Source organism: Poromitra crassiceps, assembly GCF_964638095.1.
Source record: "Poromitra crassiceps genome assembly, chromosome: 3".
NCBI lineage: Eukaryota > Metazoa > Chordata > Actinopteri > Beryciformes > Melamphaidae > Poromitra > Poromitra crassiceps.
Window position 1 is genome coordinate 76,388,271 of NC_139625.1, and position 22,244 is coordinate 76,410,514.

At 44.0% G+C, this 22,244-nt stretch overlaps 1 protein-coding gene across 1 annotated transcript in view; it reads right to left on the bottom strand.

Annotated features, from left to right (window-relative positions):
* Window positions 1-22,244, bottom strand: part of LOC310773278 (von Willebrand factor D and EGF domain-containing protein) — a gene marked incomplete at its 5' end in the record, with an annotated part of 66,994 nt that overhangs the window by 30,828 nt on the left and 13,922 nt on the right. Inside the window, 13 exons of the mRNA XM_083633156.1 lie at window positions 3,684-3,821; window positions 4,753-4,972; window positions 7,773-8,047; window positions 11,560-11,674; window positions 12,580-12,684; window positions 12,850-13,011; window positions 13,694-13,830; window positions 14,450-14,798; window positions 15,747-16,308; window positions 17,012-17,214; window positions 18,938-19,214; window positions 19,763-19,836; window positions 21,625-21,842. Of these exons, the coding sequence (XP_083489282.1) occupies window positions 3,684-3,821; window positions 4,753-4,972; window positions 7,773-8,047; window positions 11,560-11,674; window positions 12,580-12,684; window positions 12,850-13,011; window positions 13,694-13,830; window positions 14,450-14,798; window positions 15,747-16,308; window positions 17,012-17,214; window positions 18,938-19,214; window positions 19,763-19,836; window positions 21,625-21,842 (2,835 nt within the window). The remainder of the gene's footprint in view (window positions 1-3,683; window positions 3,822-4,752; window positions 4,973-7,772; window positions 8,048-11,559; window positions 11,675-12,579; window positions 12,685-12,849; window positions 13,012-13,693; window positions 13,831-14,449; window positions 14,799-15,746; window positions 16,309-17,011; window positions 17,215-18,937; window positions 19,215-19,762; window positions 19,837-21,624; window positions 21,843-22,244) is intronic.

Sequence of the window (22,244 nt, forward strand, 5' to 3'; positions counted from 1 at the left end):
AACTACCCCATCTACAAACCTTAAAAACACACAGTGCGGACGGGAAATACAGCAGTGTTTCACATTTTAAGATCTTGCGTGACTAAGGCAAGAAACACATCTGTGTGCCATGCTGACGACCTGCTAGCCAGAAAGCCTTGACATACTAATGATGTTAATCAGCTGTGAATATCATTAGAATTCACATTACAGTAGTTAAGTATACAGACACTGAACATTTCCCTGATATCACTGAATTGTCACCTCGTTACACTCACTGACCTATATGGGTACTCATTTCCATCTTCAGTCTGACAATGCCTCCACTCTAGATTCAAGATTCAATGTTCAAGATATTTATTGTCACTTTATTGTACAAGTACGTACGTGTGACATTCTTATGCTAGGGGGCTCCATTACAAGACATAGTGCAAGTACAGTATAGGTATATAACCAGTGAACAGGCAACAAGTAAATACGTGTAAAGTATGTGAATAAGGCAAACAGTGCAAAACACAGTAGAATAGAAATAAAAGAGAATCATGAAAACAGCACAGTTTGTTGGTAGAAGGTGCAGTCAGGGCAAGTTGTACAGCAGTAATGTGCAATGGCAACACAACAATACAACAGAATTGTTGTGTTGCACTCAGTCAAGGTAACTTATTTATGTGGGGGAGTGGCATTTGATTTTCCTTAATCAATCAGAAACCAATCAATGGCGTCAGTCATGCCCGTGGTGCTGATTGGCTAATCATTAGTCCCCCCAGTGACCGATCATTTTTCAATTGAGAAGCGCTGTTTCATGTCACAATGCCAGACCAGAATCTTGGTGGAGTGGGCTGATTCAAAGGTCTGGACCCAGGAATGGCATTTAAAGCTTTTATGTAAAAAGAAATCTAGCTGTATTAGAACCCATATTTGATCCCATCTCCATTAATTGAGACACTGTATATTTACCCTATTTTTCCAAATGAAATTCTAGTGTTGGGACGCTCACTAACGGGAATGTCCTTGCATGGAAAAGGTTGAATGAAAACATGGTTGAACCTGCTGCGAATATTTCTTTTCTTTGCCGTTCTGCCACCCTCATGAGCCATTAAGAAGAATACATGTAGGCCCTCATCGCATGTCATCACGTTACATGAGCTACATGAGTACTGAAGTGCTTCAAACTTTTGCACACAACTTTCAAACACACACCTGAGCGATACAGCTTAGCGGGATGCAAAAAGCTTGCGTTATGCTTTCTCGTTGTCCCCCTGGGGCGTTTATTTTTTAAAGCATTAACTCCAGTTAGCAGCAATACACAGAAACATATGGAGCAAGGTTGTGGATTGAGGGGGGGGGGGGGGGCATCAGCTACCATCAGCCATCTGGTTTCCATTCAACACAAGTATCCCTGTTGATGGTTCCTCAGAGAGCGGGAGCACGGCTACGGTGAAAATAGCATTTACTACGTTTCAGGCACTTAGCCGATGTTCTTAATCCATAGTGACTTCTAAATGAGTGCAACAGTAGGATAAGCTTCAATTTCAAGGTCGACAACACTGCGATCAATTCATCATCATAAATAGAGCCGTGGTCACAGCCACAGCTCAGCAACAGCAGCTGGAACAAACAGCCGTGTATGATAGAGACGCTATGGAAAACAACTGGGAGAAAAGTGTATCTTTCTCTTCTTACGTGAGACCTGAGAGCTCAACAGAATGACTGCAGAATCTCACAGAGCAGCAGCGACTGATAAACTCATGTTATGGCCGTGATGAGATCCAGATTTCAGGGGAGAAGCTACAGTATGTCATGTCTATAGGCGGTCTCTTATAGAGCTGTACATCTTCACTGATCTCACGATTCGATTATACAAGTCTACGATTCGATTCGATTCGATTATACGATGCATCTCGATGCATCGCGATGCATCTTAAATCGATGCATCACTTTTTCCGCAATACATGATTTATTTTTTCTCACTTTCTTTTTTCTCACTGTGTGGCTACTTTTAAAATAAAAGTGCATTTGGAATTGCATTGTATTATGATCCATAATTAAAATAAACAACTACATGTACTTACATTCTATTTTATTTGATTATAAAAAAAAAAAAAGTGAAACAAATGGAGCTTAGTGAAAATTCTATAAGAAGAGACCTGTTAGTTGTCATTCATTCACTCACTCGATTATTTACTCTCCTAGTTGTCACGCCCATCACCCCGCTTCTAGGAGAAACCCTCTATTTGTCACCCCCTTGTCACCAATCACTCCTTTCCCGCAAATTCTTAAAGATGAGACCTGTCAGTTGTCATTCATTCACTCTCCATTTATTCACTCTCCTAAGGAGAAACGCCCACTCATTCATACCACCACGTCATCAACCCTTATCCCGCTTCTATCTAGCGTCACTGTTTGTGGGCGGTAACGTTTAGATTAAACCAATCCGAGTAAGACACGTCTTTCCATTCAGCCTATCATCATCTAGCTGTCAAAGCTAAAAGCTGCCTTTTCTCTTTGTGTGGTCTGCTGGGTTTTCAGTGCGTTCCTGCGTCCCTCCTCCACCCCATTCTCCTCCAGTCCTCTCCGAGGTCTTCAGATTCAGAAGCCTTCTCCAGCAAGACCAAAACCACCTTTGCCACCACCAGGTCTAGACTCCACGTGGGGGATATTCAAACCTACTCCTGCCTGCACTACCCCTGCTGATCATGATGTCATTATCAAGCTGACGTCACGACAGAGTCTAATCGCCAAATATAATTTAATAACAGCCTCATGTATCTAATCATTTAATAAATCATTGTCATTCTAGAAATGTGTCTCTCTGTTTGAAATAAAAGCCAATAAGGTGAGATCATAATCATATTTTCAAGGCATTTTAGCTTTCAAACACCCTCTTGAAATAAGTGGTTAGTGTCCATTTGAAAGGTTGAATATTTTATTAATATTAATTACTTAGTTGACAGAGGAAAATTCTTAAAAAACAAACAAACATTGAGTTGCACTGGGACTGAGTGAAAGTATCTCATTGGCAGATCCCCCCAGTAACGATAATATTTTAAGACGCTATACAACATTGAAAGATTTGATCAGATGAATATTTCTTACAGTGTATTTTCAACCTAGATCTGTAGGTTTATATTGTTTCAGAAACCCGGGTAGAGGTACATGTTCTCATTTTATTGTCATGATGTAAGGGTCAGATCTCTTTGGATAGCCAATCACTGCTGGCCCTGATTGGACGCTGGACTTGAAAAAACTGTATTTGAATACTTCTTAACTTATGCTAAATGAGCAGGCTCAGGTTCATCTGCTTGCTCAACCATATATTGACAAGACAATGTTGTTGATGTCCCTTTTAGCTATGGTATTTGCTAACCACCTTTGAATGTTGGTATTTCACTGCTGTATGTGAATACACATGCAAATCACTTTTGCACTGCCTTCCTCCCTATATTTACTGTTAGCCTACAAATGAGTATAGATATCAAATTGACGCATTAACTAATTTAATCAAATTGTCTAATTTAATCGACATTAAAGAAACATAAAATGTGTGTGTTATTTATTTAGGTTAGTCAGCTAGCCAATTTTACTCGTAATTGAAAACACAATAAAAATATTTGAAAAATTAAAACATGTTCGGGAGGCTGTGTAGACATTGCAAGGCTGCTTGATTAATTCCCAATGTTAAAAAGGCAAGCCCATATGCTTACCTGTACATATGGTCCCATCTCCCAGCATGCCTTTGGGGCACGGCCCACAGCTGTAGGAGCCGAAGCTGTTGAAACATTGGACTCCTGGGAAGCAGGGCTTCCTCTCACACTCATTAATATCTTCCAGACACGTCCCACCTGGCAGACACACAGCACATCAGTTACAGACGAGGACAGTGATCATATCTCCTCTGCTGCTGCCTATACTGCTACTTTCTGTGTGATCTTAACCATCAAAGGTGACTGGGGTTTAGATAAAGTATCAACAAAATGACATCCAGAAGTGCTCTGTTAATAGCCAGTCCCCTCCACTAATGATGCTGTTGTGAGAGGATCACCTTTTAAGTCATTTTTCTCTTCTTCTTCTGTGGTGTTTTATGGCAGTTGGCATCCTTTATGTTGCATTACCGCCTCCTTCTGGATTGATCCATCCACTGCTTCCCTACATTCTGTCGTATAATTTTTCTCAATTTCATTCACTATTCACGCTACTGTGTAGAGCAGTATTTGTGTAAAGTGTATAGCAGTGATTGTCCACGTTTTTTTCTATTGAGTGCCAAAGTCACGCCCTCTTCCACGTTTAGCATAAGCACCAAGGGAATTCATCCGCCTTTCATTTTTCAATAGACGTTTCGTAAAATGCTTATAAAAATTGTTTTACTTTGTCAAACCAAGCGACTCAGCTATAGAATCAGGAGAGAGCATATTTCATTCAGACCAAAAAAGATAAAAACGTAGATTTGTATTTATTTATTTTGGTCTAGTGACTGAAGAATTTGTGCAGTCAAACTCGAGAGTGAGTAGCACGATTGTCGATCACAGTTAGACTGAGTGGTAAGAGAGGAGCTAATATTATGAAGTGGAATGGAATGGTCATGAATGAATGAAAAAAGTAATTTGCATTCCTTCCTAATCCTTTTAACCCTCTAAGTTTGCCAGTTAGTTCACTTTTTTTTGTTGGCTCCGCCCACTGAGCTTTAACTAAACCAATGTTATTATTCTGGCTCCAACACATAGGCCTACATTTTCCTCTTGAACCACTTGGCCACCTAAGACTTTATAAACGTACCTCTGAGCCCTGCGGGACACTCGCATCTGTACCCGTTGTTTGTGTTGATGCATTTCCCGGCCGTGCACGGAGCCGACGTGCACGCGTCCACGTCCTGGTCGCAGAGGGCGCCCTGCTTCCCCTCAGGACACACACACAGGTACCTCCCACTGCCGGCCGGGAAGGTGACGTCCGTCACACACGTGCCACCATTCTGACAGCCACACGGCACCACGTCAATCTGTATCGGGAGAGAAGAGACACAGAGTAGCTCAAATTAGCCTAGCTCCGCCTGGTGGTCCGCCAGAGAATTGGAAAAAAATAAAAAATAAATTGAGACAACAGTTTTTACATACACATTAACCCTGAGGAGTAGCCAGATTTGACCGATTTGACGAAATATCGCAATATTTTGGAAATATCACAATTTTCAACATTTACTTTCAGAGGCTGCAGCAGGCTCAGTTTTAAAGCCAGAGTGAAGTTGATATCATATCCGGTATCATATGAAACTAGAAGACCTAAGGAATCGATTTGTGCCAACCATGCCATGCTAGTTTGTCAGGAAGGTAGCTAAATAACACTCGAAAGTTAGGTGAAAGTTTGGCGAGGGAAACCTTTTTTTTCCAAAGGGGTCCTCTTTTTTACAGCCTAATGTTAGCAGGTGTGTGTGCGTGTGTGTGTGTGTGTGTGTGTGTGTGTGTGTGTGTGTGTGTGTGTGTGTGTGCGTGCGTGCGTGCGTGCGTGTGTGTGTGTGTGTGTGTGTGTCCGTTTTGAACCAGCTAGTAGCCTTATATTGTCATTTAGCCTTTCCGCTGCTATTGCATGGTTAAATCAGCCAATTTTGTATGTAGTGGTACTTGGATGGAAAAGTTTGGGAAGCCCTGGCCTAGAGCATGGTGGAGACGATTGGTCGCCTGTCTTACACCAGTGGTTCTAGTATTTCTCCAAATGAAGACCACCATTTGCTACAAGCCATCTTGCTTCCTGCCATAAATGTTGCTGCTCCTCCCTGCTCCCTCACCATGCATCACTCAGGGATAGGTTTGTTTTGAAGTGCAAGAAGAATGACAGCGCAAACACACTGGAAACAGAAGCGACACGGAAGCGAGGCAAAGCGCCTGGAAGCGCAGGCAGTTTCATTTTGATGCCTGTGTTAACAAATGAGACTGGTCACACTGGCTGCGGCGTGGGCGTCTCGTGGCCTACAGCAAGAGTTTCCACGTCTGGTCTATCTTTGATGCGAGCCACGAGCAGCCAGGCAGGAAGTCAGTAGAAGTTGTGACCGGCACAAAGCAAAACAGAGCACTTCTGGGGTGAACGGCCAGGCTCCTGCTTGAGCTGAATTTATTTGTGCCGTGAGAGATGACAACAGACCTTGATATCCTCCAATCTGTTTTCAGTTTTGTGCCCTAAAGCAATCTAGCAGATTTTTCTCCATACCCTACCAGGTGGAGAAACAATGGAACATGCAGAGTAGAAGCCGTTAGAGGTTGACAGGCCTGGTTGGTGATGGTCTGGTTTGTTTACGGGAATTATGCTAATATCTCAAAATTAATGTGGGAAAGATTTATTGATGTTAAAATGCAACAAATAGCACCTTCAATATAACAGTAATGCTGTTGAACCTGCTTGGTGCATGCTATTCTTGTGTCAGCACAGAGAGGTTAATGCTTACTTTCAGTCAACAAACAGCCCTTTTATTTTGTGATTTCATTTTCACGTAACAACTGTAGGCTCATTTCAGTGTTTATCTTTTTCTTACTTTAAAGCGATTTGGCTTGGGAGGCAAGGCTTAAAAGAAGATGTCAGCAGTGAGAGGATGTGTGTGTGTGTGTGTGTGTGTGTGTGTGTGTGTGTGTGTGTGTGTGTGTGTGTGTGTGTGTGTGTGTGTGAGAGAGAGAGAGAGAGAGAGAACCACCCAGGCAGGAACATCACTTCCATAAACTGTTTACAGTTCCTTCTCCATGCTGTTCTCATTTTCTTCTATCCATCTCCTCCTCCTATCCTTTCCTCTCTGCTCTACCCCTCTCTTCTCTTTTTTTTATTTTTTATTTTCTTGTAAAGTTATAAATATGACCAGAAAAACTTCAGTGCTGCCTTCGAATTGTAAAAAGGTGTGATTTTTTCTGGATATTTTGTGCTTGAATGATACATCATTGAGTTTTGTCACTGTAATTACTTTTCATAAATAAACATGTAAAAAGAAACGTAGGTACTTCCGGCCCATTTCACTCAGTTAGGAATCTTCCTAAGGAGGGAAAAAAGATCATTCGAACACATCCTAAATCTCAGTTGCAATTCGATCTTTCAGCCCTACTCTCCTGGTAATTCCTCCTCTCTCTTCTTATTCCCTCCTCTCCCCTTCCTTCCCTCATCCTCTGCTCCCTCCTCTCTCATCTCCTCTCTTCTCATCCTCTCCTCTCTTCTCCACTCCTCTCCTCTCTTCTCATCCTCTCCTCTCCACTCCTCTCTTCTCATCCTCTCCTCTCTTCTCCACTCCTCTCCTCTCCTCTCTTCTCCACTCCTCTCCTCTCCTCTCTTCTCATCCTCTCCTCTCTTCTCATCCTCTTCTCTTCTCCACTCCTCTCCTCATCCTCTCCTCTCTTCTCCACTCCTCTCTCCTCTCTCCTCTTCTCCACTCCTCTCTCCTCATCCTCTCCTCTCTTCTCCACTCCTCTCCTCTCCTCTCTTCTCCACTCCTCTCCTCTCTCCTCATCCTCTCCTCTCTTCTCATCCTCTTCTCTCCTCTCCTCTCCTCTCTCCTCATCCTCTCCTCTCTTCTCCACTCCTCTCTTCTCCACTCCTCTCTCCTCATCCTCTCCTCTCTTCTCCACTCCTCTCCTCTCTCCTCATCCTCTCCTCTCTTCTCCACTCCTCTCCTCTCTTCTCATCCTCTCCTCTCTTCTCTCCTCTCCTCTCCTCTCTTCTCATCCTCTCCTCTCTTCTCCACTCCTCTCCTCTCTTCTCTTCTCTTCTCCTCTCATCCTCTCCTCTCTTCTCCTCTCCTCTCCTCCTCACCTCTCCCTCCCCACCATTACCTCCACGGTGGAGGTGCTCTGGGCGTTGCACTCATCTGAGAGGGTGAAACGGAACAAGTGTCTCTCCTGTCGTCCCTCCTCTTCCTCCTCATGCTTGGGGACCCTCCAGATAAGGAGGCCGGCCGGGGAGAGGACGGCCCCTCGCGGCCCCTCCTCAAGCTGGAAGAGGAGCGCCGAGCCCTCGGGGTCCGACGCCGCCCACTGGAAGACGAAGTTCTCCCCCGCGAACGTCCGGAGGTGTCCCTCAGGTCGGTGGAAGGCTGGCGGCACGTTGACTGAAGAGGGAGGAGATTTTTTTAATTAAAACGTCCAACGTGGAATAGGGTTGGAGAAAGGAGAAGACAAGATGATTAAAAAGATAATATCAGGTATAGTTTCTCTCCAATCCCTCCCAAACATGTCACTGTACTTAAACTTGACCTCACATCAATGTCACTAAGTCATTTGGACAACCTATAACTCTTAATAATAACTTAAACTTGCACTGCAGCGCTTTATGTATACATTGACATCTCTTACTGTAAAGTCAGGTCCTTGCTACAAGGGCTAACTTTAGCTAAAGTTCCCACGATGGTGATTAAGCCTATATCACTGCCAGCTAAATCTCTGTATTTCATAGTTTTTCCTACATGCAACGTAGGGAGGCAAGACGAGGTGTTTTGGGCTCAGTCAGATAGATGACTGTTTCTGAATTCCAGAAGAGGGAGACAAAAGTCCCACACTCCAGCTTTAATAACTCCACTCAACTTTTTGGCCACAAAATAAATGTTTCACTTTGCCTTTCAGGGCTTCTGTATGTTTTGAATTGGTATTAGAAAGATATGTAGGTGCTGATTTCACACAATGATTCAGGTAGCAGCTGCAGACAACTACTGCTATACTAGTTCCAGCGTGTTGGAGTTAGAGGGATGATTGTCAGTCTATGTAACTAATGTGGTCAGACTCTCTCTCTCTCTCTCTCTCTCTCTGTCTCTCTCTCTGTCTGAGTGGTTAAACGACGGGCCAGGGCATGCTGGGAAACCTACACCTGGCAGATGGCCTGTGTTCCTTTGATCCGTTAATGGACAGAGTGAGCAGGAACACTCAGTGTCGTAGTGACAGCTGTACTGAGCGCCTGCACTGTTGCTGTTACCAGTCTAATGACATATTATGGCTTTAGTGGAGCATCACCATCAAAAACACACAAAAACAGTGATGAGTCAAAGAAAACATCCTAATGGCATCCTGTATCTTATCCTAATAAGTCATGTGTCATTTAGTGCCTTTCCTTACTTGAAATGATGAAGTTGTGCATTGGTTTATCTACTCGCTTATTTAACGCTTATTTAAGGGACAAATGCATAAAACGTTGTTTCATAGAATACAAAAAATAGATGCCATGCAATTAATTTGCAACCCCTGTCCCTGGCTAGGATTTTGGAATTAAAAACATTAAGTAAAGGAGTATTAAACTTAAAAAATAATAAATTAGAATACAGTACAGCAGTACATACAATACAATACAATTAACAATTGTATTGTAACAAAGTACATTATTGAAGTATATGTTATGTATGTGCATGTGGGTGTGTATGCTGGTGCATGTTCACACATAGTACGTCCATGAATTGTGCCTGTACGCACATGGCGTGCACATGTCTGCATATGTGTGTGTACAGTGGGTGTGGTCAAAGCATATAGCCTGCAGTACACAATCAGTGTTCACAGGCTTGTTTCATTTTCAGGCACTGTTTTGCATATGTGTTAAAAATCTTGAACTCTGTTAACTTTATAATTTCAGATGGTAATAACGCATTCCACAATTGTGTAGCTCTTACTGAGAAGGATGACTGACCAAATAATGTTCTGTGTTTTGCAGCTTTACAATTTCCACAATTTCCTAATTCTGATTACACTTTTTTATTTTTGTATTTCTGGGACAAGGTTGTTTACACACTTAAAACAAGTTTTATAAATTAAAAGTAGACAGTGGGCTCTTTCACACCGGTCTTGAAAGCCGAAAAATGCACGGAAAATAGGATTAGCGCCTCCGATGTGAAAGTCGTGAATGCGCTTTGGTGGACAATTGTTTTACGCCTTTTGTCCCGCGATGGGAGGTAGTAACAGCGCCGGGTTACCTGGCAACCCGCCTCCATTTGAAAGGTCGTCGCAGCGAGCCGGAAAAGGTGCAAATGGTCTGCTCATTCATAAAAAAAATTACAGGGGAAATCACCTCATGTATCAAGAAAGTGCACGAGTGAAAGTAAAAAAAGTTGCCTATACAATCATGACTGCAGGGACGCCAGGAGGAATGCTCCGTGCGGTCAGGCTTTATGCTCAAACGATGTTGACATTAGTAGGAAGGCTACAATTAACGGATATAATAATAAGCTTCAGAGGGCTATAGCTGTCTGTGGCGAGTTGGTCTGAGGTTATTCCCTCTCAAAATCAGCTCTGTGCATTCCCTTACAAAAACTACTAACGGTAAGTAGTCATGTGCATTTATAGCCTATAGGCTACTATTCCCCCGACGAACGTTATGCAGACTGCAGCTGTTTGATATGCGGGCGGTCGTGTATCGTTCCAATTTTAGTAGGACACCATATCGATCTGCCCGCCCACCATGCGAGTGCACCTATCCTCCCTGCTCAGCGGACTAGGAGGGAAGTCTTGTTGAATGAATTCGTTCATCATACAGTAGCCTAGGCTACACTAACCTATGAAAATATTCATTTGGGCTAGGAGGAGCAGGAAATCCCTCCGCTCGCCTTTCAATCCGGGATCAGGGGATTTCACCTGAAAGTACACGCAGCACGGTAATGTGGCCGTGCTGCTTGGCTCTGTGTGAAAGCAATTTCTGTGGTGAGGCGGCTGGCTTTACGGGACTCCTAAACGGCAATTTTTGTGCGATCTGTGTATGAAAGAGCCCTGTATTTCTGTAGAATTAGGCAATGGTGCCAACTAACTGATTTCTGATCAACTTAGGTCACTTTCACATATAAGCTGTTTAGTCCGCTTTAACCGTGCCAGAGTTCGTTTCCTCGGATAGTGCGGTTCGTTTGGGGTGGTGTGAGCGCAAACGAATGTGGGTCTCGGTTCTGCGTGCACACGTGTACAGTACCTGCGCGCTGTGTCGTGACGTAGGCTACGTCGTCATAACAACATCACATTTCTCAACAGCTGGCCGGCTTGCCTATCTCCTTTGGTCTTTGGTACATAGGCTACTCTCATCTGCAGAATGAAATGTTCGACAGCTTGCTGCCTCATCTGCTGGTCATATTTGGCACATTCTTGTTAAATAATTATTTGATAGTAACACCAAAGAAAAACCAGAAATCCCAATATCGCAGGTGGTGTTGCTCCATGGTTTGTGTTTTGCGGATTCACTTGTGTTGTTCAGTCAGCCCTCAGCCAGGCAAGAAGCCTGCTGGAGAGGAGAGATTTCCCTTCTCTATTCTGTCCAATAGACGAGTGACTGTTTCGACCACGTGACATTGTTTAGAAAGTTTGGTGCGCTTGTGACAAATTGCTGTGTGAAAGCGAACCAGACCAAATGAAAATCGCAACAATGTTGCAACTTCACCCCCCCGAATCGCACCGAGTCCACCAGCTTATATGTGAAAGCAACCTTAGATAGTTTAGAAACATCAGCTGTTCACAGAGCTGAGCTCCTCCATTATGGCCGACAGGGGTTGCACATCTCCTGAAATCTCTCCATAGAGGAGTGATACAGTGTGATAGGCTGCAGCTGTAGTAGAGGCGTGCATGAGAAGAAGTATGAGATGAATATGTGATCATGAGTTTTGACCTTGGTTGAGAGACCAGGAGAACTTGGAGGTGTCGGGGTCACAGAGGAGGCAAGGGCTGCTGGGGTTGGAGTCTCCCTCTGAGAAACACATTCCATCGATGTTACACGTCTTCTCCTGAGAGAGAGAGAGAGAGAGAGAGAGAGAGAGAGAGAGAGAGAGAGAGAGAGAGAGAGAAATTACTGTTTACTGACTGTTTACATTTCTTCTTCAACAATCAAGGACAGCCGAGAACTGAAGAAATCAATGAATCAGAATTAAGCCATTCAATTCCAAAGGTATCATCCCCATCTTTAACTCATTAGTGTCCGTAGTGGAATTGTATAATTTCCTTTACATCATTTAGAGTAAAGTGCTAGCTGAGCTAAGCACAGATCCATTGACACTTTTCAAATCAGTCAAAGTATGAAGCCACAGCACAAATTCAGACATGAGCCAAATGTGAAGAAATCCTGGTGTTACTGAGATATGGCGTTACCAAGCTTGAAAATGGCGTTCGTGAGGTCACAGTGACCTTGACCTTTGACCACCGACCACAGACAGACAGACAGGCAGACAGACAGACAGGTAGGCAGACAGACAGACAGACAAAGCAAAATTGTTATCAATTTTCATGCCAATAATGCCTGTTGAATTGGGAAAAAATGGACAGGTAAAAAAGATTTGTTAAACATCTCAGCTCCAAACTCATCTTATCAGTTTACATCAATATGCTGAAGCAGCTTCAAGAAGCTTCTACATCTACACTATAAAAAAGTTTTGTCCAGTTGCTTTCCTCAGGGCTTTTCCTCTGGAGTCTGCAGATAACAGGCAGGAAATCAGCTATAAATAAACATCAGCCAGCCGCAACATCTCTTCCTCAGGTAATTCAATTATTTCATTCAGCTTTGGCAAGGACAACTCCCCCCCCCCACCCCACACCGTGTGTGTTGTTGAGTTGTTAATGTTTTGTAAAATGAGGAGATAAACAGCACAACATGGAGAACATGTCTGACCCTGCTTTGATTGGCTGTATGAGTTACCTTTAACTTACAGAGTCCTGAGCGCGAGGCCTCGCAAACCTGGCAGACACCGTCGTAGATCGTCAGCAAATTGGCCTGGCTGTACTGGGAGCCATCATTGGTCACCTGGGACAGGAAGGGGAGGCGTTACACTGTGAATGGGCCAATGGATTCTGCTGCCAACCAACTAGGTAAAAGAAGATGTTTCTTCTCTTAAAAAGCATTTTCACCCCCCACCCCCCTTGGCTTGTCATGAAGTCGTCTGTGTGGAGGTTAACATGAGAGCATTACCTTGATCTCCCAGCGTGCGTACGGTTTGTCGTCCATCATGAAGTCCTCTGTGTGGACGGCCATGTTGCTCAGGGATGGGACGGCACAGTCTAAAGCCTTGGAGCTGAGGAACGTGGCTTTAGTCCTCTGTTTCTCCCCTGGAACCCATTCTCCATTCATATACTGTGGAGGCAGACAGACAGACAGACAGATAGACAGGCCCCAAATTGGTCAGCACTGCCTTAGATAGAGAGTAAGGTTTGAGCAATTTGTGTCTTTGATGACTGATTGCTATATGATTGCTACTGATATTTTGTGCTGATATTCAGTCTTCAGTATCCAGCTGTCAGCTGCTGATTGGATCATTCATTCACCAACCACAGCCATTCTCACAATAAGGTGGTCCATATAAACACGGCCTCCTCTCTCACTCTGATCTGCTCCACAATTGCTGCCTCACACTGATGCTGCTGGCAATGCTTTGCCTCCACCACCCCAGCCTCCACCTTTTATAGCTCAGTCTGCTTGGCTCAAAGGCTAATCATGTATTCTAGCGCTAGAGTCTGCAGGCTCAAAATGTGAACATGTTTCCATGTGCTTAGGCTCCCTCTCTTACTCACTATGGCTTTAAATTTATCTGGAATCTTGTATCCACATGGGGGATTTTTGCGGCCCTCCCTGCTCGGCGTAGCATGCTGCTGGGCCGGTTCAGGGAGGAGCATCTTCTCTAAGTGTTCTTGAATGAATTAACAATAAAAACATTATTTAACCATTAAGCAAATAAAATATGCTAAGAAAATAACATTTCATTCATTTCACACTGACATCACAATGTAATTCAGTGGAAATACAAAACACCACTTACCTTCACTCTGGTGGCGTGGCAGCTGAGGTCGGGAGAGTTAATGAAGCCGAGGCCGAAGACTCGGACACTGCGGCAGTCGAACGCTCGGATGTCACACAGTCCACCATTTTCCAAATCTGTTAGCTCTACTGGCTGGCCTATCAGAGGAGAGATTAGTATTAGTTAATAGTTTTACCAGCTCATCAGAGGAGAGATTATTATTACTCGATTAACTTTCCAGCCTATCAGAGGTGACATTATTATTTGCTAATCACCTCACAAGCCTATCAGAAGAGAAATTATTACAAATGTGTTACCTCACCAATCAGAAGGGATATTATTATCTGCTAATTATCTTAGTTAATCGGTTAAGTTAATATTAGACATCAACGATCTGTAATTTGAGCCTATCAGAAACAGAGAGGTCATTCATCATCTCAACAGCCTATCAGAGGTGATTATTTTTCTTAGTTACCCATCAAACTTCTCAAACTCCAATCGCCAATCACAGAACAAAAAATATCTGGCCCAAAATGTCTGTGCGGCAATAACTAGAAATTAATTTATTGGAGTGCTGTCCTGGAGTATAATAAATATAAATAACATAAATAACTGAAGGCTGAGCATGTTTTGGTAAGTTATGAATGACAAACCCACAGTTTTACAAGGCAATGTAGTCTGAGCACAGCGAAATAACAACCTCACAGCGATTAACCTGCTAGAAGCATTAAGGGACTGGGACCACCAGGACTGGAGCAGCTGTCTCTGGATACTCACTGATGGCCAGGCTGCAGTCGTAGAAGCTGTGGCTGGGGTAACACTGGCAGCCCCACTCCGTACAGACTCCGTTTCCATTGCAGAAGTTGGGGCAGCGCAGCGCCGTCGCCACCTCCCCGGACACTCCCCCCGGAGGACCGACCGCCTCCAGGGCCCGGCGTGTCCGGTTCTCCAGCAGCCTCCTCTCGCACTCGTTCTCCAGGTAGGGCAGCAGCTCCTCCTCCCAGCCCAGGTCGTCTTTGAGCTGGAGGTCCAGCATGCAGAGGTCCACGGCCTCGTCCAGACGGCGCCCCAGCAGCGCCCGGCACACTGCGCCCACGGTGGAGTTGGCCAAGGCTAGCTGGCACACCTCCAGGTAGGGGTGGTGGGGGGGAATCGATTCACTTAAAGAACTCCACTGAGTGACATCACTTGTCCACAACTCAAATCAACTCTCAATAACTGTCAAACTAAATGAATGCCTGCAAAACTGTTTATAGTTCTTGGACATCATGTGCAGAATAAATCAGCAGTGTTTTTCGGTGAAATTCTCATTAGTAGTTTAAATATCAAAATCTTTTATTTCCAGATTTTTTTATCAAATCCTTTTATTCCCAAATTGTTGATTCGGGAGTAACGTTATATTATTTTGCACTACACAGATGTTTCTTTTCCAAGTCAATTCATGCACACCTGTGTACATTGTAGCCTACATTTTATGTACCACTTTTATATGCAGCTGATGCTGAAATACATCTCAGAAAGACTGACTGACATGTGATGTGCATTATTTTTGGGAAATATGACTCATACAGTCTCTAGAAGTCTATGATCCAGGTCTATTATTTAAAAGAATTGCAATAAATTGTAATATTGAATTGTATATACTTAGAATTGCAATACTTAAAGGAACACTGCCCATTTTCAACCAGCGTTGTATCATTAGAACATCAGTAGTATATCAGAAAACTGTAAACTGTTTTGAAGTCTGTCATGTGTAGTGTTAAACCACACTAACTCAAATTAATAACTCATTAACTCAAATCAACTCTCAATAACTGTCAGACTAGATGAATGACAGAATGTTTGACAGTTATTGAGAGTTGATTTGAGTTAATGAGTTATTAATTTGAGTTAGTGTGGACCAGTGATGTCACTGGTCCACACTTTAACACTCAATAACTGTCAAATTAAATGACAGACTTCAAAACAGTTTACAGTTTTCTGATATACTACTGATGTTCTAATGATACAAAGCTGGTTGAAAATGGGCGGAGTGTTCCTTTAAGAATCAGGGAGGTATATCCTTCAGCCCTACCTCCAGGGCTTTGGCCGAGGTCAGGCCGCTTGGCGTGGGCCACCGGGGTTGTGCCTCCGGCCGGGCTTCTGCCAAGTGGTCCTCTGGGAAGAAGTAGGCAAAGCTATCCAGATCAGCCTGACTGAGGCTCTGCGTGGTGAAGACAGGTCGGAACTCGTACTCAGCCTGTCTCCTCTGCCTGTTGACAGAAAGCAGAAGGTCTTCCCTGAACTCGCCGTCCGTTTCGTCGCCAACATCCACGCCGCGTCGTCCGATGGCGAGCTCCCCAAACAACCGAGGCTGCTGTTGGCTGTCGAAGGCGGACATATCCAAGATGCTCTCTTCTCGCTCCGGACTCTTGATGTATTCCAGTGTTGTGTCCATGGAGGGGAAGACGGACATGTAATCCACATTATCGTAGGCCATGCAGTCGGTGTGAGCGGAGGGGTTGTACAGGTTCGCGGCTCCTGTCCCAGAGTGAGGAGAAGCGCCATATCCTTTTCGGCACTGACAGAAAGGTCTCCTGGTCTCCTGCTTTGTCCCAGTGGGCGTCTTGTCGAATAAACTCTCACCAGGAGATATCCTAATACACACACACAAAACAAAATGATCTGGAACAAGTACGCTTTGTGAGACTAGACCACTTGGACCAAATGACAACAAAGTAAAGTACCGCTAACACAGATAGATTTTCATTGAAAAAAGATTGATTGAAGATGAGTTTTTTTATTTGGTCATGTTGCCTGGATGAGCACACAAACAATCCAGTTTAGAGGAAACATTGTTTAAGGGCATAGTTCAGAAATGAAAATTCTGTAATCATCCACTCCCCCTCATGCCAAATGAAACACAGGTGAAATGTGTTAGTCCATAGAACACAGGGGGGTTGCCAGCGCAACTCCATAGCAGCCTGAAGTCAATGGGGACCTGTTCTTCAGAGTTATAAAACAAAAACAGACAGAGAATCTGTGAATAGAAAGACCTACAGGCCATTATTTGTTGGAAATCAGTCAGCTGTAGTTCAGATTTGCACTGTTGATGGTGTAAATATAGATCTGTTTGGAAGAACTGGTCCCCACTGACTTGAGTTGTTTTGGAGAAGGCTGCTATGGGAGTTGTGCTGGCAACCTCCCTGTATGTTAGATGGACAAACTTCACCTGTGGTTTAACTGGCAAGAGGGGGGAAGAGATGATGACAGAATTAACTGTTCCATTAAGATTGAACTTTAATTTAGTTATTTAATCTGCTAGGAATTATAGCCATCCTCATGACGTCAATGACTAACCTCCAGTCCTCTATGAAGCGTTGCAGATCGTCGGGGCCGTAGGAGCGCCCATCAGAGCCGTGGAAGTCGTTGTTGGTGTTGCGGTCAAAGGTGCCGCAGAGGCCTCGCGTGTTGCCGTAGTCGACACTGGGCGCCCGGATGGACAGGCTCATCCCCCAGTCACTCACATCGGCCCTAACAAAGGCCCCGGAGGGAAAGATCAACTACAAGAGGAGAGTCACAGCCAGCAGCTCATTAACATAATCTGCTCATGAGGAAAAACACAAACACAAACGGACAGAGCTGGTCATTCTTGGTGAGTTCAGCCAAGATCCTGCGTGCAACTCACAGGCCTAGCTACAATGTATATATGAAATCAGTCCAGATCAAATAAACAGGACATCACATGCAAGCCAGAGCTTCAGTGAACCAAATCTAAACACCTATTTTGTATTTTCACTGTCACGTAATATTTGCCATGTTGACTTTTACAGGTTTTGCTGTCCTTTAAACTAGTGGTTCTCAAAGTGGGGTCTGGGGACTCCCATGGGTCCTTGAGGGGGTTCCAGGGTTCAAAAAACAGAATCATTTATTTGAACTACAATTCCATCCATAAGTAACACAATGACAATTTTGGTCATGGGTTTCATACACTTGCTGTAATAAAACATCCAAAAACAAAAATCGTCATCAGATGGGGTATCCGGGGGCAAGATCTTATCAAATGGGAGTCTGTGGCCTGATTTGTGTCAGTTTAGGGGTCCTTGACATGAAAAGGTTTGAGAACCACTGGTTTTATGCTTTTAAGAATCCTTTGATTCATTTGTAATGCTAACAGGCATTTAGAAGGAGCAGTAGCTTTGCTGTCGAGTTAGCTGTAGCCCACAGGCACCTGGATAGGCCATGTGTATTTACTCAACATTAGAGCACTTCAGCAAGGCTTAAGGAAATCTCTGCTGTCAGGTGAAAACCTTGTAACTAATTTAGGTCATTTTCATGTTTTTTTTTTTTACAAACACTCAGGGATGATGTGATCCTCCTTGGGTTGTTCAAATGTGTATAACCCCATATGGGCTTGCTTTCATACATCCATCTAACAAAGGCTGTGTTCACACCACACGCCTTCATGCTCAATTCTGAATTGATGCTCATATCATAATTGTTTTTGGATGGCTGTTTCAATCTATGTCTATTTCTGTCTATTTCTATCTATGCTCCTAAGAATCCTTCATGAGCTCATGTAAATTGATGGGTCTTTTGTGATGATCTTTGTGGATGTAATGCTGTGCTGGTTGACAGTGTCACCAGTAGGAGAGTGACTAATCAATACTAAGGAGAATTGAGGGAGTTCATTCTCCGTAAAGTCAGCGGTATGCATATTTTTGTCCGGTGATGCCGGCAAACAGACCAGAGTTACCAAGAAGTAACGGCACTTGATTCTATGTTTCCTTTAGGGGTCAAATATCTCTCTATTTCACTTGATTTTTGATTTGATTTGAACCTTATCTTTTTCACCTTGTAATCTTTTTATTTCTCTATGCTCTTTTCTATTATCTATTTTAGGTAAAGCACTTAGACCTGTCTCTGTGTATGAAATGTGCTGTGCTAAACTTACCGTGCCTTAATTGCCTTAATTCCTGCCTGCATTCTAGGATATAACCCAGATAAGACACAATGTGCAGAGTAACACCAACAAAACACGTCACATCTGTTTCTCTAAAGTTTCAGATCTCTATTACTCTCATTTTGACTGAATTAGCATCTCCCCAAATACCAGAGTTTGGCTTAATTACTGAAAATTGGATGCTTTTGGAGACCCAATGATTTCATCTGACAGCAGCGAAAAACAATGCTTACAATTAGGAAATATTTGGAAATATTTCAGAATGCTACTAAGAGACGAGACAAATAACAATTGTTATTGTGTCAAATTGAATGGATACCTACGGTGACCTTCTTCCCCTGGTGGGACTCGTGGACCCTGACACGGCTGCCCTCTGCGTCGCCTAGGTTCTTGAGGGTGAGCTGCGGGCGGGTTTCCTGCGGCCGGCCATTGCACATGTCGAACACGGCGACCTCGCTCCCCTCTCGGGCTGCCACGCCACAGTTGCAGGTGACAGCGTAGTGCCGGCTGCCGCAGTCCCACTGCCGGGAGTGGACCTCAAACTCCCTGCTCAGACTCTGGTAAAGGACGAATGTACCGGTCTGCTGGTTTTCATAACGCCTGCATCAGAGAATCAGAATTCAGCATCATGTGGTTTTATATATATATACATTTGTTACAGTTTGACACTAGAAGGCTGTATCCACAATTGTCTGCTGAAAGTGGAAGGTTTTTCAGTTCTCACTGAAAACACGATTTTCAACAAGCGTGATTCATGAGATCACAAATACTGGAGCCAATCCCTGTCCAGTATTCAGCAGTTGAAGCCCTTGTTTGCATGCTGTGATTGGCTAGTTATGTTCTAATCTAGATAACCCTGATTGGTTGATTTGGAATTTATAATGAAGCAGGAGGGGAAGTCATTTAAGGATTATATATATATATATATACATATACACACACACACACACACACACACACACATACACACACACACACACACACACACACACACACACACACACACACACACACACACACGTGGGTAAAATCATCAGACACAAATAATCATTCAAAGTAGAGTATTTTAGATACATCTTAAATCATGACTTTAGGGGGTCTTTAAAAATAGTGGTTGACTTAACGACAACCAATAAAGAGGTAATGACCTGCCGTCCAGGGTAATGACGTGTGGGTCAGTCAGGGAGTAGCAGATGGAAGTGGGGATGTCCTGGACTGTGACCTAGGGGTGGAGGTTAGCAGAACAAAGTGTTAATGTGGCTCCACCCTCTGACCTTTGACCCCGTGCTTTTGATGTTTTCACTAAACACACATGGGAAACTCCTCAGTGACAGCCACTGAGAGACTCAATGTCTGCAGGGCTTACATCGATAGCTACTAGTATTGACACAAAGTAATGGATTCTTTCTGCCAAATAGACATATTAGCCCAGACCTGGGGGGAGGTCTAAGACAAACCACACCATTTTACTTATGAAGCTAAAAAATAATCAAATGAGATGACCTAAATTGGCTGTTTGGAGTGATTTTCAATATAATAAATGCTGAAGAATGAGTGCACACTGCACAGTATGTTTTCTATCATTTAATTTAGTGATCAAATTAGAGGTTACGGCGTGACAATATTTTTCTGTCCCCCGGCGACAATCTGGATTTCAGAGATTTTGTCCAAAGGACCAACCCTTGTTCCTATTGACTTCATATCATCGCCAGCAATGACAGCGATGCTGGTATTGTTTTCACCTTGTGAATCTGTGTGTGTGTGTGTGTGTGTGTGTGTGTGTGTGTGTGTGTGTGTGTGTGTGTGTGTGTGTGTGTGTGTGTGTGTGTGTGTCATCATGGCAAAATGTGGTCCTGGAGACACCTATTGCGGGAACTACCACAGAAGCTGTTTTGAGTGCTTTTCCAGGTGTTTATATGTCTGTCTGTCTGTCTGTCTGTCTGTCTGTCTGTCTGTCTGCCTGCCTGCCTGCCTGCCTGCCTGTCTGTCTGTCTGTCTGTCTGCCTGCCTGTCTGTCTGTCTGTCTGTCTGTCTTTCTGCCTGCCTGTCTGTCTGTCTGTCTGTCTTTTTTTTTGCAGTCATGAAACTTTACAGGTTATCAAAATCAATGCAGAGTTGGAAAATGGGTGTGATCCGAGCAAGGGGCCCCACTACATAAAACACCACATAAGGATTGCTTGAGTGACATCACTGATGACATCACAATTGCTCAAGTGACATCACTTGTGACATCACTTCTGTGACAAATTGTGACTGACACCCAAGCCCCCGGAATAGCGCTGGGCCGTGAAGCCATTTGAACATGGTGGCGAAGCTCTGTATTGCAAGTCACGTGACGCCATGCAGCCCAGAAAGGAAAATTCCCATCCACTTGCATGAGGACCCCGGCAGCTGTTAAACCCAGGGGAGTTTTTTCCGGGTGTCACCCAAAGTATAAAACGACTCTTTTAATTATCAAATAATTTTTTATGGGGCATTAAGCTGTATACGGGTGTATTTTCTTCTTTTAATACATCCATGGGTGGGAGGGGTGGGAGACGTCATGGAATACGTCATGGTACACATGCGCACTTGGCCTTAGGCCGCATGGTCAGGAAGTAAAACCAAGAAGAAAAACCCCCCATGATGACTTCATGCACCAGTGAGCATCCTCCGTCCGAATGCATGGGTGGGCGTGGCTCGTCCCCTATCCAGTTCCATACTGACACCACCACAGACATTGATACAGACTCTGGAGAAACTACCTTTTCCCCACCCCTTGTCCTCTTCTCCCTACTTATACTCCCACCACTTATATTGATGACATCACAATTGCTCAAGTGACATCACTTCCGTCACAAATCGTGACTGACACCGTACACCCGGAACCCTCTTAGCCAATTTTAACTAATAAAGAGAAGATTAAGTTAAGTTTCTGTTTCTTTTTAATGAAATGGCCCTTTAATGTTTTAGTTCAACATCACAATGCATCCTAAATAAACATCTCCAAACATCCCTAAAGATCACTCACTTTCAGGGAAGTTGGCACGTAGTTCCTCCACAGTCGTGGGGCGCCGGGCCCGGGCAGCGCGCTCATCAGGCTGGGCCGGTTCCCGTCACGGGTAAAGTCTGTGACGGCGGTGAGGACGAGCGACGCCCGGCCACAGCTGCCCTCCCCGCAGGCGCTCGGACGCAGCTCCACCTGGCAGGCGGACAGCGCCACATTGGAGGCCTCCTGTCCCAGACTGTCTGTACAGACATCAACACAACGGCCAGTCAGCGTTAACGGATGGCTCGCAGCTGCCTGCACATCTGTAATGATGCCTTCCTGTGCACGCTTTGATGTGTCGATGTGCTGGGTGAGTCAGAGTGTAAAAACAAAACAACCCGAAGAGGGAGAGAGGGAGCTTTTATATCGTTAACCCATTAATGTCCACAGTGGGATTTTCTCATTTCCTGTGTTTGCAGCACTTAAAGTATTAGCTGGGGCTAAGCACAAAACCATTAACATTTTTCAATTGGTTAAAGTATGAGCCGCTACAGCGCAAGTTTGCTTAACATAAAACCTGTGATTCCGAATATAAATGAGCTGAATCGCTTGATTTGTCCGAGTAAAACTCTTTCGATAAGGATTTCACAAAATGTCAATGG